The 17,983-nt window shown below is 43.0% G+C and overlaps 1 protein-coding gene across 1 annotated transcript; it reads right to left on the bottom strand.

Moving 5' to 3' along the window:
• Window positions 1-266: 266 nt before the first annotated feature.
• Window positions 267-1,336, bottom strand: LOC110558338 (olfactory receptor 52H1-like). Its single transcript, XM_021653183.2, has one exon. It carries the CDS (start codon window positions 1,297-1,299, stop codon window positions 358-360), a length of 942 nt encoding a protein of 313 aa, XP_021508858.2. The 5' UTR covers window positions 1,300-1,336; the 3' UTR covers window positions 267-357.
• Window positions 1,337-17,983: the final 16,647 nt, after the last annotated feature.

Raw genomic sequence — 17,983 nt, 5'->3', positions numbered from 1 at the left:
ATTAGGATCGGTAAGTACTTGACAAGGGAAAGCACAGCCACGGTCACTAATTCAGAAGGTATGGGACACAGGACGTTAGGGAATGCCAGTCCTTCTGTCTATCAGTAAGTAATGCAAACCTCAGTTGTGGTGCTGCTCATGAGCACTGAGATCTATCAACTCTATCAGCCAAAGTCTGACAACTAACTGAAAGAAACCTGGATGTTTGCAGGGTATTGGAAACACCCATAAGGGCAGGTCTCTCTGCTTTCCTCTTCACTATATTTTGTCCATGAGTAGAATGACCACATTTCAAATAAATAGGAAATAAAAGTTTCGCCAAATCAATGTTGCTTAACGTTAGCTTTCAGCGCCCACTCACTGTGTCTTCCCCAATGAGAAGAAAAGAAGGAATTTGTCCTGGATCTGCTTGGTCTTTACTCCATAAACAACTGGATTTAGAGCAGGAGGGATGGCCACATAGAAGTTGGCGAATAAGATGAGAACATTACGAGGGACACTGTGCCCGAAGCGATGAGCAAGGATGGAGAAAAAGGCAGGTGTGTAGAACATGAGGATGACACAGACGTGGGAGCCACATGTGCTCAGGGCCTTTTGGCGGGCACCCTGAGAAGAGAGCAGAAAGACTGCCCGGAGGATGAAGATGTAGGATACAGCGATCAGGATGACATCGGAGATGACGGTCATGAGGGGAACAGAAAACCCGTACCAGATGTTGATGGAGATGTCCGCAGAGGACAGCCTGGCGACGCCTATGTGCTCGCAGTATGTGTGAGGGATGACACGCGTCTTGCAAAATGGCAACCGCTTCAGCAGGAAAACATCTGGAAGAATGACAGAGAAGCTTCTCACAATGATGCCCACCATAATCTTGACAATCACTTGTGGGGTCAGGATGGTGGTGTACCTCAAGGGCAAGCAGATAGCCACGTAGCGATCAAAGGCCATGGCTAACAGGATCGCCGAGTCCACTACAAAGCTGAAGTGGAGGAAAAACATCTGAGTGAGACAACCAGAGAATGTTATTTCTTGGGACCCAAACCAAAAGTTACTGAGCAGTTTGGGCACTGTGGCCGTGGACAAGATGAGGTCTGTGCTGGCCAGCATGGACAGGAATATAAACATGGGCTCATGGAGGCTCTGCTCCACCGCAATCAGGTAGAGGAGAATGCAGTTGCCTACAATAGCCACAACATAGATGACGCAAAAGGGAATCCCGATCCAGATGTGGAACTTTTCCAAGCCAGGTATTCCAACGAGAACGAAGGAAGCTGGGTTGTAACAGCTTAGGTTGTACATAACCTCTGTGGCACCCGCTGGTTCTTGAACCTGAGGACAGAGATGCTTTCAGAATCGTTCATTAAAGGTAAATGTTCCACTCCGGTGCAGAATATTGGTGACAAGTCACCGTTCCTGCATGGAAGCACCCCTATTCCCAAAATGAAGAAATCCCTGCAGGAGACTCATTGGCCCTTCTATTTGCCAATGGCTTCATTTCATTTAGCATGTATTCATATCGATTAATAAACAATATAAAACGGTCAATCATGTAAGTCAGGAGTTGCATTTAAGTAAGACTCTTTAAAGTAAGGAAAAAATTTAAAGGGAGAAAATGCCAAGTGTAAGGTAGGAAAGGAGTGAAGTGAGGAAGGAGATGGAAAAGATAAAAATACAAGTATTAAAAATGCTGTACTGGGGGGCTGGAGAAATGGTTCCGAGGACCTGAGCTCTTCTCTCAGCATCCTCGTAGGATGAATCGCAGTCACCTCCAACCCCAGAGGCTCTGACTTCTGGCCTCCACAGGCGTCTGCATTCATGTGTGCATGCCCACATTTACAGCCACACAAATGCCCAGAATCTAAAATCAATCCTGCTACTGTTTAATGCTGTACTGGATCAATATGAGCTGTAAAAAAGACAGAACAGCTGACTTCTATATGGTAAATACAATAATCCAGAAAATACATTTAACAAAATAAGCTGAAGAGTTAAAGTGATCAAGGTGGAAAGCTAAAGAAAGAAGAATAGATGAAAAAGCAGATTTTTGTTCTGGTCATGTAGGAGCTTTTGCTTCAGTGATTTATTTAGCTGATAGGCTTTGAGGGTGTAAATATAAGGGTGCATCTTTCTGAAGGCACATGAGAAAAGGGAAGCAATATTGACTCAACTATAGTAGAAAGCCTATATGAACCCAACGGATACTTTTTTTAAGTCCTAAAGTGTTAGAAATGGTCTCTTTTCTCCATTGTTAGCAGAGGAGACAACACCCCTGCTAGTACAGAAGAAGCCATCAGAGGAGTTTGTCCAGGTAAAGTCCTGGCTGGGTCTCACTTCCTGGAGCAAAATAATCATTGAGTTTTGCCTCAATTTTTTTTTTCTAGTCAGCTGATGTCTAGCCCCTACCTTTGAGAATCTCTAGCTTTATACTCAGTTGAGCCCACGTTTAGGGATGGCACCGGTGTTGGAAAATGCCCTTTGCATTCTAACACAGTTTCTGTGATCTATTTCAGAGAGTTCTTTCTAGATGTGAGGGAAAGATACTCAGGACATGATACCCATGGCTGAGGACCTACAGGCTATGAGCCATCCATAGCTAAGTGTTAGAGTTGGTGCTTACCTGAAACCTAAGCAATTCACCACAACAGAGTTACAAGGCCATTCAAAAGGCAGGAAAGTGACTTGGCAAGCAATTCATAACATCTCTGCAGTAAGACTTGCGGTCAGCATCTGTTGCCTTATGCCTGAGAAAACCTAGGGCCACTAGGCTTTATGACATGTCTTTGAGGTCCAGACTCAAGTCAGTGCTTCTCTGAGTGGCTCCTCTTTCTTAATTTGTCTGTGACACTTGCCTTAACCAGCCAAAGTGAGCACATTGCATCCACGTGAGAGAAAGGCAGATGGCCACTGGCAAACACAGCCCCTTGTGAACATGTGTCCTAAGTCCTAACATATGGCTGGACGCAGAATGAACTGCCAGGAGCACAGAGCTTCATGAATGATGTACAATTGCAGACTCTCCATGACGCTCTCACTAACATGACAGCCATGTGATGACCTTTGGCTGATGAGCAAATAAGCTGTGGAAGACCCACAATATCAACATCTCAGGCACTTAGGAATTAAGTTCAGCCTTTTAGAGCAGATATTTCCACCCAGGTCCAAAGGAGGAATCACAGGGAGAACATCTAAGAGGAGAGAAATAGCTGCTTATCTTTGAAACTAGGAGGGAGGGTCAAATCATCAGAACCAAGGATTCTTGCCTTAGTCAGAATTCAGTCTAAACTCGTTTCTTTTTTCCAGAGAAACTCTACTGAAATTCTGGATGTTTTTCTGAGTACATTAGTTGTTCCAAAATTGAAATCAGTGGTTTCCTATTAAGAGTCCACTACCTTAGCGCAGAATCATTGGGATTGGACCACAGAGATGGCTCAGCAGATAAAGGCACTTGATTCCAAGCCTTTTGATCTGAATGAGATCCCTAGAATCCACACAATGGAAGAAGAGAGCTGACTCCCACAAGTTGTCTTTTGACCTCCAAATGTGCACTATGGCACAAATGTGTACACACACATACACACAAATAAAATAAATGTGATTTTAAGTGTCTTTAGAAGGAATCACTGGTGTCAAAAAGATCCCTTTCTCCCCCGACAGGTCTTTGGAGCACAATTCCTTAGACAGTGAATGAGCTAGAACCTGTGTGAGCGGATATCACAGACTCAGGGCAGGGAAGAGATTCCTTACTTACTGATTTCAGTTGTCAGCTCACCAGAGTGGACTCTCTTGGTTCACAGGAGTGACAGAAAGAAAATGATTAGACTTTCAGAAGGGAAAGATGAAGTGAGAGGTGAATAAAACATTTATGCGTGACTAAATTCCCAAGTGGTAAGCAGGGTGGAATGGCCGCTCCATTCCCATTCTCACAGGAGGGATGTGACTACCAATGTGTCGGTTCCCTTGAGGAGGGACGTATCTTGCATGTTTTAATAGCCTGTAGACATTGTGTCCCTGGGAGATTGATCCAGAGACAAATCAGACCGCTTGTTGAGACAGAACTCTTAGATGTCTAAGAGTGTTCCTGTAGCTTTCGTATCCTTTAGTCAGTTTATATAAACTTTAACCAACCCTTTGTAATTAACATTACCATCAAATAGAGTCTTGATGCTGAAGCAAGCTTGCTTATTCCAGCACTTTTCACTGACGGTTGCTCAGTTTTCAAATACATACAATACAATTGAGGTATTGATTGCATAGAAACAATATACCAATATGAAAATATTTGACAACTTTATTATGGAATGTTTATAGTATAAATATTAGACATTTATTTCCTCATTGGTGGGATTCTTTAATTTTCCCAATAACAGATTATAATCTGTTATACACCATATGTACTTAAAATAAAAATACCCTTTATTCTATAAAGATTATATAAGTATTCTATAGCCACCACTTAACAAAAAACAGCACAGTCCTGGAAATTTCGTTAAAAGCACCGGATGCTCTTACAGAGGACTTGGGTTCAAATCCCAGCATCCACATGGAGACACCTAGGACTCCAGAAAGGGGTTCTAACATCCTCTTCTGGCATCTGCCCTCACCACACACATGTGGTGCACATTCAGGCTAAACTCGTACATCTAAAATAAAAATAACTACATAAATAACCCATGCCACATCCCATGGAGTAAAACTGAACTGGCTTATATAGCTTTGCTTTTCAAAAGTCCAGGCTTTTAGGGCAAAATGTAAAATGTTGAAAAAGCTGGGATTCTTTGGGGAAACTGTAAAGGAGAATTCTCTTGCTTTTTCAAAGTGTTCCCATCATATCTTCAAAGTCAGAAACATTACTCCTGTCTCCTCTTGGCATTTGAAATGTATTTTTGTTTACAGCTGCATATATATAACTGAATCTTTATCACTGTTGTCTGTCCCTCTTCCCCTCAATTCCTCCCACGGCCCTCTCACTCCCAAGTTCATGATTTCTTCCTTGCCCAAACTGGTTCTTCAAATGGTGTTGTCATTATGCCGGTTTTGCTCAGAAAACGTCATTGTTGAAATTGTCATGGCTGGGGACAATAGTTAGCAGCAGGCATTCAAGAACTGGGCTCTCATAAGGTACTCTTGTCTTTCTATCACAGTCAGATTTCTTCTGCCTTTCTTTCCACGTTTAACAAACCTTGTGATTGCATTCAAGAAATTTGAATAAAACAAGATAGTCACCTCATTTTACAGCATATTAGATTGGTTTATATGAATTATATTTGAAATTCAGACCATTAATGATAGGCAAATGAAAAATAGAAATCTTTTTTACCCATGTATCTGATGGAGGAAGTATCTGCAAAAATCTATAAAGAAATTCTCAATTCAATAAAATAAATTAGACAAGACAACCTAGTGAAAAAATGAGAAAATCTTCAACAACAGTTCATGAAGTAAATATATAAAGTAACCAGTTTGTGCATGGCAAAGGTCATTACTATTACAAATTCAACTGTAAATAAACAAAAGTTGCAATTTAAAAGCCATATAAACCTTTAAAACACAATACTGCAATTCAAGTCTTACAATTAAATTTCAATGTAATTAAAATTCAAATCTTGCCAAGAATGTCAGCAACAGGAAATGTGATAGAGAAGGAGGTGGAAAGTAATGTCAGAGCTGGAGGAAGGGTTGGAATGTTGAGGAATGCTGTCTTTGGAGCAGGACATGGCCACAGCGCTTGTGAACTCTTTGTTCTGTTCATTTTGTTTTGTTTTCATGCCCTCATGAACTGTTTGCAGCAATGATTGCCTACAGCAGACCAACATTGAGTTATATGGGTGAGGGGAGCTCACAGGCCCTGCCAATCACTGAGAATTTACAGGCAATGAACTGTGGGTTGCTAGGGAAGAAAGACTTTTTCTTCAGTGGTGAGGCTGCTGGTGAGGCTCCTGTAAGAAACTCTGATAACCCCTAGCCTGTGAAAGTAAAAAGAGACTACTTGGGAAGAGGAAGGAAATCAACAGGAAGGAGGCAAGGATTAGAAAGGGAAACGAGGAGGGTTGTACAATCAAAATACATTATACACACGTGTGGAAAACATCGTAAAGCAATCTATAACTGTATATAAACAATACATTCTATAACAAAGAAATTCAATCTTTAGACAAATTCACAAGAAAAACAACAGATAAATTACAAGAAGAGCTGAACATGTGTGTCCATAATACAGCCCTGTTTAATAGTATCTAAAAAGCTAGTTATCTGTCTAGCTCATCACTCTAGTTCATCTATCAATAGGCTACAAGTAAACTCAATGTATGCAGCCATACAAAGGAAGGCTAACCAACAATGAAATGAAACAATTCAGCAGTGCAGATTAGATTATGTGATATATGGATAAAGAACAAGCATGCCATTAGTTGAAAGAAGCCTTACAAAATGGAGTCTATACTTTAGGAATCTTCTTTTATTGAAAATAGATTTTTAGGGAGCTATATCTGGGATACAAAGTGAATAAACTGTAATTAATATAAAAAATTAAAGAATTAAAAAATTAAAAAAAAAATTTTAAAAAGAAAATAGATTTTTTTTCAAGCAATATATTCCAATTATGGTTTCCCCTTCAGAAACTCCTCCCAGTTCCTCTCCACTTCCCCTCCCATCCATCCCTTTCTGTTCCTTGACGGGAAAACAAGCAGAGTTTTAGAGGAGTTTCTCATGGAATCCTTTTGTCCCACAACTCAATTAATGTAACCCTTTCCCAGTATAGGAAGCTTCATTTGGCAACAAGAGATGTCCAGATAGTGCTTTGTCTCCCTGTGAGTTGGCAATTTCATTTAGATCACTTACATGTATGTGTATGTTTTAGAAAGCTTCTATTCTATGAGGTTCCAAATAACCCCTCAAATAATCATTAAGTTTAATTGTTCCTTGACAGGGTCCAGCCCCGGGTGAGGCAAGGGCTGGAAGAAGGGTTGGATGCAAGAGTGGTGAGGAAAGACTCAGACTCAGGACCATTCAGTTTCTTTTTATGAGAGACAGGCAGAGAGGAAGCTCATCTCAGTATGGTTTGACCTGCTGTTACCACCTGTGTCTCCTACAGGCTTCATTTACATATGAAACCATTTCCTCAGAACTAATTATTGATTACACAGCTTTTTTCCCCTAATTACGTAAGTATATTGAAACAAAACAAAGGGAGCAAACAGCAAATTTCATGAGAACTAAAAATTAACATTATGATAAAATGAGTGTTCTTTAAACTCAAAGTTTTCTTCCTTAAGATTGGTATCATAAAGGCTTGCAGATACAAAAATGCTACAGGATGAGACTAATTGAGTTTGATTTCTTTCAATTTGGTGTAGAATTAATAGATCAGAAGTTATTTCTTTCTAGCTGTTACATCAAACTTAAATTTCTACAGTAGTCCAGTATCTCTGACCCTTGTTTAATCTTTTCTTTCCTTGCTCTGTTTTTCTTTAATATTTAACATAAGACCACCATCTTTTTCTTTGATTCTTAAAATATAATGAAGCCTTTTGCTTGAGCAAAGGTGGGCCTGTCATCCTTTCTTTCTCTACAATGTCAAAAAAGTCCTGATCTGACAAGTTTGCTCAGGAAGGCAGGCAGTTCACTGACTCAAAATACTTTTTTTCGTGCCTTTGTCTGAACTCTTGTTTCAACATGATTTCTAATTTCATTACAATCCTGTAAAGGAAAAAAAAAATCAGGAGTCCTAAGACTGCTTACACTGCCTTCAGGAAGGTACCAACATCTGTCAATAAGAGCATGATCAACATCTTTTCCTGTCCATGCTAGTTCCTGGTTTCAGAACTGGGACATGAAAACAAAATGATTCAATTACAGCTTGTCAGCTTTTAGAATTTCCCTGCTTTTATTCTTTAATAATTTTTCTCAGATCTTGTGTCTCATGCTTACCAATGTCGCTTATTAATAATCTAAATAATTGATTTATGGAGAACCCTACTTTCTGCACAGCTTTTTTCCCAGGAAGCTTCATTAGCTCTGTTTTTATTAACACCAGCTTTTGTTACTTTATCCCAGCTGTAGCCTCTGGAAACAGGCCGTTAACAGTAAGAAGTACAAGCAAACTTCCACCAAGGTGGTTCCTTCAGAAGATGGGATGTTCCGCCACAAGATCCAGCTATACCACTCTTGGGTATATATACAAAAAACACTTGATCCTATTACAGAGATATTTGCTCAACCGTGTTCATTGATGCTATGTTCACAAGTAAAATCACTGATATCCTTTAGTGGATGAATGGATAAAGAAAAAGTGATACATTTACACAATGCCATTTTACTGAGCCTTTAAAAGGAATGAAATCATGACATTCACAGGTAAATGGGTGGAGCTAAAAAGTAAGAATATCATCCCAGAAAGACAAACGTGGTATGTATTCACTTATATAGAGATGTTAGCTATTCAGTCAACGATAAGCAAGCTCCGATCTTTACCTAACCACAGAGGTTAGGTAAGGAGTGGAGACTAGGAGGAAGGGATACGTCTCCCTACGACGAGGAAATAGATAGTTATGGGTGGTGGATGGGGCATGGAACAGGAGGATCAAGCACGGAAGGGGAGGGATAAGGTAGATGAAAGGGAAAGTGGTGAGGAACTGGTGAGGCAAAGCGTCCTGAAGGTGCTGCTTGACAAACTTCCGGTGCCCAGACGACCCGGACTGACCCCTGCTGGCATGTTTGCACAAACTTCAGACAGAAGATGTTTAGAACAAACATCGAGATGCAGTGTTCGGGTTGAGGCCAGACAGTGGGGTGGAGAAATCAGCCTCTGAGGGATGAGGGTACACTGCGCACAGTCTGCAAGAACATCGACAGCCCTCTACCCGCTGTGTGGCTGGTGAGCACCTCCCACTGTCCAGGGGACAGTGTCGTTGGATTCTTTCCATTTTAAGATCCAAATGTTCAACATGGCGGTTGCATTTCTGGCAGTAATCTTCCCAGAAATGACTAAAATGATATAGCAGATGGGGTACAGTCTCAAGGGGGGTCAAATTTGTAAAGACAATAGGAAACAGCCTAAGTAGTGAGATTAGGAAACAAATTTAGTGGATCATATAATGTGATCCTGTTGGTTTCATTCCAGAAATACAAAGGTGGCTCAATATACACAAATCAATAAATGTAACCTAGCGCATAAATAGACTGAGAGCAAAAATCATGCGAGCCTCCATTGATGCAGAAAAGGCATCTGATAAATGTTAACAACCCTTTTTGGAAGAAAAACAAAAACCTTGAAGAAACTAGGAACACAAGGAACATGCCTCAATGTAATAAAGGCCACATGTGATGGCAAACATTGTGTGCAATAGCCTAAAATTGAAAGCCTTTCCTCTAAAATTAGGAACTAGTTTCCTAGCCCATTGGCATCCCAGTCTAAGCACTAGTAGGAAGACTCCTTTACTGGATGACTAATAAGGGGTCCCTGAGCCATCCCAGCAGAGTCACCAGGTATTTCAACAGGAATAAACATGTGTCGTGGTTTGTGGGCTAGGGAAGAGTAGAGATATTACAAATAGTCTAAAATTTCAAAATATGGCCATCAGGTAAGTTTTATTGCTTTTCTTTAGCTTACTAATAAGAAATTAACTCTACAACAAAACTTAGTTAGATAACAATTAGTTAGATACCGTCATTATACAAATTTACATTATTTATTTTATATTTCTATGCATGCAGATGTTTTTGATTGCATGTGCAATAGGATCCTTGATCATACTCATAACAGCTGCCTGCAGTCCTTGCTTTGTGCTTCAGCTGTACTGCATTTCTCAGGGCCTGCTGTGCTCTGGTGGAGACCGGTTTGTTTTTACCAGTGTATAGATACCTGGGTGTTGGATGATTGTAATTCTAGGTGCTGATATCTGGTCTTGTTTTTGTTGGGCGGGTATTTTGTTCCTTGGATTCTGCTGCCCTCTCTAGAAGAGAGAGGTGGGTGTGGGTACCTTCTGAGTCTCTGCCAGGTGTGGCCGCTAGGGGTCCCAGGTAGACCATGTTTCTAGGTACCGGGAGCTGGCAGGAAGGACTAGGGATGGACTAGAGGCAGAGGGTGCGAACACCTAAGAAGGTCTCCCAGAGGGAGGAGAGCCGGGTTTGCCACGAGGGTCTTCTGAGTCCTGGGGAATAGGGTGGAGAGGGAAGAGAGGTGCCGCGCCTGCGGTCTGCTGTAGGGCTGCAGGAGAGACCAGGGAGCTGGAAATGGAGAGCAGGATGAAGACTGAAGATGGCTGACCTGATTCCCAGTCTGCTTGGGCAGCTGGTTCCCAGCAAGTCAGGATGAGGAAGGCTAAGCCTTGGAGGATCTGGGGAGCCCCTGATGAATGGGGGCCGAGAAGAAGATCAGCCAGCAGGCGGTTAAGACTGAGAAATGGAAATTGGGGGACAGAAAGGAAAATGAAGGAGGCCCGCCTGATTCCAAAGCCAGCATGGCCGACAGGTTTCCAGGAAGAGGGTGCCTCTGTTGTTGGTGGCTGAGACAAAAAGAGGGCGTGAGTATCAGGTCCCAAAAAACTGCTTTATCCAGAGTCTGGCATTTGGACTGAAGCGATCATTCAGTAAGGGACTTGGAGATAGCCCCTATCCTACTTGCTAAAAGGAACGAATCTTATCTCTGGGGAAAACAAAAACAAAACGTGTCTCTTCCATTAATATCTGACTGTTGCGCCTTATCCTACCAAGGTGCACGCGAGCCTCGCGCCCCTCACTGAGTACCAGTGAGAGCCGTCCTGGCTGGCATACCCCACCCCCACCCTAAACCACACCACCCCAGGCCTTCACTTCCTTCCTCCCAGTTCTCTGTGCTCTAGGACCCTGCCGTTGCGGCCACGGGCTCTCTTGGTCTCCCTGCCTTCTCTTCTCTCCTCCTTCGCCCACACCTCTCTCTCCTGCCGTGCCCTGTTCGATCTGCTGGCCATGTTCAGCCACTATTTTCTCTCCCTTCTCTGGATTCTTCCAGATGCCCCTGGCTGTATTTTCCTTCATATATGCAATAAAAGCCTTCCCTTCAACCATATCTTGTAGCAGTCCTGTCCTCATTTTCATGCAGTGAGCATCATGCTTTGTTTTAAGAAGTAAAATAACTGGATTTTTAAATCACAGATTTTTTTAAACAAAGTATGAATCTGTTTTATGTTTAATCATAAATATATATTTAACTTCCTAGGTCTCCACTGTTCTTTTTTGTTTAACATTTCTTCAATAATTTGGTTTCATGGGGAATTCTTTCCCCTGTTTGAAATAAATCTCAACGTGTATTGCTCACAGGTAGAATTACGCACAGTTGTGGCACGGCTCAACACCAGTGTGCTCACCTGGTCACTATCATTGTTTTCACTGAGGTTAGGGGTTGACTGAGGGCAGACCCGAAGAACAGAGTTCGTCCATTGCATCTGACGGGAGTGGAGTTCTCTCTGTGTAGAATGATCATGCAGAGCTACATGGTTGTCCGGTATTTCATCCATTTTAATTTCTAGCCCTTCCCCAGCAGTTCTGGGCTACTGGGAAACTGGACATTTGGTCACATAGTCTCTCTTTCTCCACGACGTTTGGCCATGGACTTTCTCAGGTTCCACTTTAGTCATCTATTCTGTTCTTCTATGACAGGTGGATTTCTCCATAACATGGAGATTACATGACCTTTATCATTTAAAGGTCCAGTATTCTCAGGTAGAACTAAAAATATGTAATAATCAATGATGGTTGATTCTATTGTACACAGAATTGCCCAGACCATGGAATCCAAGTATTTGGCTAAATATCTGTTTAAGTATGGATATAGACAGTTTAAACTGAAATTAATATTTCAATTAATAAACTTCCAGCGACCTTCCATAAAGTAGCTGGAGCCCATTGGAGTAGAAATAGCTGGGATCAGATGCCTGATGTTACAGCTGCCTGAGCCAAGGGGCTGGAAATCAGCTTGGAATACAAAGGGAATCTCCAGCTCTGATATAGAAAGAGCAGAAAATGGAGAGGGAGAGAGAGGGGAGGTTAGACAAAGAAGGAAGAAGGCAAGGGAATAAAGTCAAGTGAAGGAGAGACTTTTATTTATAACTTTCCCTTCAAGGCAGAGCAGCCACATCAACTTTTCTGAGGGTTTAGCTGCTGCTCCATCCTTTGGATGGTCCCAGACTTAGCATTGTGATTTATTCTTTTCTTGGTGTTTGCTTATTCATTTGGGCGTTTTGTTTGTTTTGTTTTTGTTTGTTTGTTGGAAAGAGGCTCTCACTGTATGACCTAAACTGGCTCAGAACTCAGTTTCTAGTCTGACTTTGAACTCACAAAGATGCTCCTGAAAGACCCTCCAGAGGTTTGGCATTAAAAGCCTAGACTTTCACATCTGACAGTATGATTTTTTTTTTAATTAATTGCCAGTGAAGGAATGGATTTGCTAGTGAAATCGAGAGAAAGCAGGCAAAGAGAGAACAAGGTTCCTTAATCCATGCCTTTATACAGGCTGCCAGTAGAAGCTGTGTTCCAGATCAAAGATGGACCTTCCAACCTGGAAACATCAAAATTAAAGGTGTAATAGCCTGTCTCAAAGATCTGGATTAGAAGTAGATTTTCCTACTCAAATGATTTAATTAAGAAAATCTATGACAGGTGTGCCTGGTCATTTGGGTTTCAGTTAAGTCCAGATGTACCTCAGTTGACAACAAAGAGTGGCCATGATAAGCACCAGGACTCCCTGCCTATTGCCTTGCTCCTCACTGTGGTGGTCCTGAGCTCTAACCCTTGGAAACTGTAAGCCACAAATCAAAGACACTCCCTATGAGGGTGTGCAGTCGTGGTGTTTAACACAGCAAGGTGGTTAGAATGAAAAGAGCCCCATTGGTTCACAGGGAGTGGCGCTAATGGGGGGTGTGACTATGTTTGAGTAGGTGGCCTTGGAGGGACGTGTCAATAGACGTGGGCTTTGGGGTTACAGAAGCTCAAACCAGGCAGTGGGTTACTCTCTGAGGCCTGGTGGGCAACGTGCTACTTCTCCAGCAGCATGTCTGCCTTCATGTCGCCATGCTTTGTGCCATGATGAAGATGGACTAAACCTCTGGACTGTGCACAATTCCTAATTAAATGTTTTCCTGTATGAGTTGCCGTGGTCATGGTGTCTCTTCACAACCATAGAAACCTTAACTAAGACACATGGCAATAGAAGAGTAACTAAAACAGACTGCATATATGTGCCTGCACCAATGCTTTTGTAGGGGTGCTGAGGATCCACTCCAGGGCATCATCCTTGCCAGGCAAGCACTGTGCCAACTGAAACCCCATTCCCAGCCCTACAGATTTTCACCCTCTAATTCAGGAAATGCTGAGTTGGTATCAGAGATCTTTAACACAACTCCTAGATCTAAAGGGGACCTCCTGAAACATTCTAGTGAGGGACTCCTGGCAGGGAGGCAATGGATGCACCAGATCAGCACTGGGAAAGGACTAGGTCCACTCAGCAACAGAACAGATCACCTGGAGGAGGCAACAGGGCATCTGGAACCAGTGCAGCTTACTAGTGTGACCACTCTGAGGGTGGTGAAGGGTCCTGCTTGGCTCTGCTCATGACTCCTCCCACTTCCTGTCCCTGTGAGTGGGGAGTCCTGCTTGTGTGCAGCTGCCCTGAACTGCAGCTTCCTTTCTGTTGTCAGCCTGGGAGAGTCCAGCTCCAACTTGAGAGGAACGCTGCCGTTTTCTGTCCCTCACCTTGTGTTTCCTTCCCTTTGGGCCACACCTGCCCAACCCCAGCCAGGAGCTCATGCAGGAGGAGACCATTGGGTAGGTTCTCTTTCCATGAGGGGCAGCTTTCCAGAGTCAGGATCTTTTTGGGTGATTGTGATATGAGCCTGAACAAGTAAGGTAACAAGTTCCTGTTATAGAAGGAACAAGGACGTGCAAAATGTCCCAAGCTCCTGGAAGGCAGAGCTGACCCAAAGTGACTGATTCCCTCTGGTGGTAGAAGCCCAAACACTGATATGGCGTGGTGACACCCCATTGGTTGCTGTTCGGCAGTTTCTGTTTCTCAGTTCTAGACCTCAAAGTCTTAACTTTCATTTCTTCTGTGGCTCACCAGAGCTCCAGCTTATCGACAGAATTCTCAGGACATATACTCCAGCCTGCATTTTCACATCTCCACAGATTCAGGGGTCTCGTGGTTGGTCTGAAGATGCAAGAGGAATTCTGAGAGCAGAGTTTGGAGGAATTTAGAAGAAAACGCTCTTTGCTCTGGTGAGTTTCATTTGAACCTGAAAGGGGGCTGGGAAAGGGGACTGCTGGCTTCCTTGCTGTGAGCTCTGCTGATGAGGAGCAAGGAAGGGCTGGCCTTGAAGCAGACAGCTTTCACGATCAGGTCCAGTTGTTTTTCCAGATGGAAGTAACTCTCCTTTCCTAATTTTTAATTTTGAGTTACACTAAGAACCTCCTGCTACAAGACAGACACTGTTCTCCCTCCTAGTAGGAGTAAAGCCAGAGTGGTGTTTGAAAACAAGTTTAAGGTTTCTCTGTATTACTACACATGTATGTTTACCCATGACTATACATGGGTATAAAAAATTACATAGGTACTTTTTTACTTATGAAAATAATAATAAAAATACTTCCCTACGTATTTACCCATGAGTCTATGGGTCCATTCCCTTTGCTTCTGTCTCTGTGATTAGAAGTCCCCTCCTTTCTGTAGGCTCTTATCCATTTACTTCCACTGTAAAACAGCACCAAGTCTGCAGGGAATTACTGATGTGATAAAGATCCTGAGAACCACGACAGAAGGAACTTGGAGCAAGGAATTCCAGCTTCACCCAAGTTAATGTAGACACCAGAAGACACAGGACACGCCTTCCTGTGCCCAGGTTCTCTGTGAAGACTGTTGCTGGCCCATCCTCTTTACCTTTGCTCTCTCTACCTCTTAATCAGTCCTGGACACCTATCCTCTGAACTTAGGAATTAACTCTCTTTACCACCATGAGGTATTATAAGGCACATATTATAGTTGTCCAGTTTTAAGTTTGCAAACATCTAGGGAGTACACCTTAAGTTGCTCCAGATACTATTTAGTAAATGAAGCCTGGGATATTTTGTTTGTAGGGCCTGTTTGGAAAAGGCCCGTTTCATGTATGACATCAGTACATTAAAGTTTCATCATCCTTAAAGAAACTTATTACAGAGTTCATATACACCAGGAAAAGACCACAGGCTAGACTTAAATTATAACTAAGTGAATTTGTTAATTATTGCTAGTAGCATGGTAGCCTTAAAGCAAAATTAAAGGCTTGGATCACAGAAGAAGCTAGAGAAAGGGACTGAAAGGTGAGAGCCACAACCACCTCAATTGTGTGGAATGTGCACACTACTTGACAGCTGGGAGAAGCTGTCTCACTCCCTGGCACTCAGCAGTAAGTGGGTTCACAACAGCCAGAGCGAGCAGTTAATCATCTCACAGCAGTATGACAATTTTGGGGAGGGAAGCATAGAGTCCGAGTTGCCCAAAGCTTATCATTTAGGAATCTCATATGGGTGCCTAGCATAAAAATGGAGTTGTCCTTAGCAATTGCATGCTCCAATGACAAAAGAAACAAGTTCTGCCTGAAGACTATTGTTTGAGTTGAACAAACCTAGTTATTGATCATTTGTGTCTCTTTTTAAAAAGATTTGTTTTGCTGGAATTGAGGTTCATTGGAGGGACTATATGGAAACCAAGTTCAATGGTAACTCTCTAAAGTAGATGGAGGTGATGCTAATGAGGTCTCCTAATAATGGGGCATAGGAATCTCAACCAACAATCTCTTGTCACCAAACAAGGCTTCCAATAGTGGGATTGGGTTACATTTGATTGAGCTGTGGCCAGTGGGGTCCCATGGAAATCCCCAAACAAGCCAGGCTGTTGCTAAGAAAAAGGATTGCTCTCTGCAAAGAGTAGGGCCCACTCTGGAGGACAACACCTGAAGGACACATTAAACACGGAGATTCAAGCTGGTGCTGACACGCAGCCTTCTCCCCCCTAAATTCTAGTCTCTCTGGTGGAAAAAAAAATACTCTGCAGGAAACCAAAGGAGAAACATAAACACCAACCCAGCCTCAAAACTGTTACCTGCCATCTGTCCTGCCTGCAAAATATTCTAGGGAAGCAGTGGCACAGAACTTGTGGCAGCAGCCAACCAAGCAAGTAATGTTCCAATTGAGCCTCATTGCCAGCCCTGCAGATTTTCACCTTTTAATTCAGGGGACACTGAGACTGTTTCAGAGGTCTTTAATAGACCCCTAACTCGAATAGGGAACTCCAATATATATTCTAGTGAGGGACTCCTGGCAGGGAGGCAATGGATGCACCAGATCAGCACTGGGAAAGGACTAGGTCCACTCAGCAACAGAACAAATCACCTGGAGGAGACAACAGGGCAGCTGCAGCCAGTGCAGCTTACTAGTGTGACCGCTGTGAAGGTGATGAAGGGTTCCTGTGTAAAACCTGGGGTCAGGAGTTCAAGATCACGCCCTTCCCAGAAATTCCCACAGACCACAACTCGTTGCAAAAGCAAGAGGTTTATTAACCATTGTGTAATGGGGTCACCCCTGCCGGTCAGGAAAGAGTGGCACCAGGAGACAAAGACCTTAGGTTTTTAAAAGAAAAATTGCGGGAAATTTGAAGTTGCAGTTTTGGCAATTTAGGATTGGATGAGGACGCTATAAAGTAAGATAATTGGTTAGTCTTAGGTGCTCAGGCTTGGCCAGTCCTGCCAAGTGTGGATGCAGCTGCAATTGAAGGTGGGGGTGGTTAGTTCATCCTTGAAGATTGGTCTGCAGGCTTTTGGCTGGAGGTCAGGGGCTACTCAGAAGAAGGATTGAGGCCATCTGGGTTGGTTGCTAAGAAACACTATCTCGAAGATAAGGGTCTGGTCCTTCTTTTTGCTAAGTGAAGGTCATTGCTTGCTCGCTTTTTTTCTACCTGTCCTCATAGATAGGTCACATTTCTCCATTCTCTGGAAAGGTACTAAGAGGCTGTAGCTTAACCTGGACCTAAAACTCAAAACTATAGGCTTTAGAAGACATACAGGTTACAAAGTTAGTCTAACCCTTTCACCTGCATGGCTCTGCTCATGACTCCTCCCCACTTCCTGTCCCGGTGAGTGAGGTGTCCTGCTTGTGTGGCAGCTGCCCTGAACTGCAGCTTCCTCTCTGTTGTCAGCCTGGGAGAGTCCAGCTCCAACTTCAGAGGAACGCTGCTGCGTTCCTCACCACCTGCCCCCAAGGGAAAGCCAGGCAGGAGCTCTGGTGCTTTCTTTCCATCAGGGGCATCTTTCCAGAGGGTGAGGATCTTGTTTGCTGAATCTGACCTGAACCTGAACAACTGATTTAGGAAGTTCCAGATGCCCTTAAAAAGAAAGACAAAAAAAGAAAGAAAGAAAGAAAGAAAGAAAGAAAGAAAGAAAGAAAGAAAGAAAGAAAGGAAGGAAGGAAGGAAGGAAGGAAGGAAGGAAGGAAGGAAGGAAGGAAGGGAAAGGGAAAGAAAGAAAGAAAGAGAGAGAGAGAAAGAAAGAAAGAAAGAAAGAAAGAAAGAAAGAAAGAAAAGAAAGAAAGAAAGAGAGAAAGAAAGAGAGAAAGGTTAGAATTAATTCCTGGGGCTGGGGCAAAATCAAAAGACCGCATTCCTTTCAGAGCAGAGGGCTAGCCCAGAGGCTAGGGCAGAGTCCCACATCCCTTTCAGAGCAGAGGGTTAGCCCAGAGGCTAGGGCAGAATCCCAAGACCACATTCCTTTCAGATAATGGGCCAACAGCAATCCCCACCCAGATAAATCTCAGGGTATGACTGGAGTCACATGGCCCCTAAGAACTAGAGGTCAGATGTCTCCCAGGTAGCTAGGCCCGACCGTTAGCAGTCTTGGCTCCTAAAAATAGAGCAATGGTTTTAAAGATCAGCTTCCCTAGAGACCACCCTGCTTGGGTTTTGCTCCTCTTACCCAATCCTTTAATG

This window comes from Meriones unguiculatus, chromosome 14 (assembly GCF_030254825.1).
Source record: "Meriones unguiculatus strain TT.TT164.6M chromosome 14, Bangor_MerUng_6.1, whole genome shotgun sequence".
NCBI lineage: Eukaryota > Metazoa > Chordata > Mammalia > Rodentia > Muridae > Meriones > Meriones unguiculatus.
Note: the sequence above shows the minus strand (reverse complement) of the source record. Positions and strands in the feature narration are given on the sequence as shown.

What these genes read in the sequence shown, in the direction of transcription:
- LOC110558338 (XM_021653183.2), bottom strand. Translation starts at nt 1,299, where the DNA reads ATGTACAACCTAAGCTGTTACAACCCAGCTTCCTTCGTTCTCGTTGGA.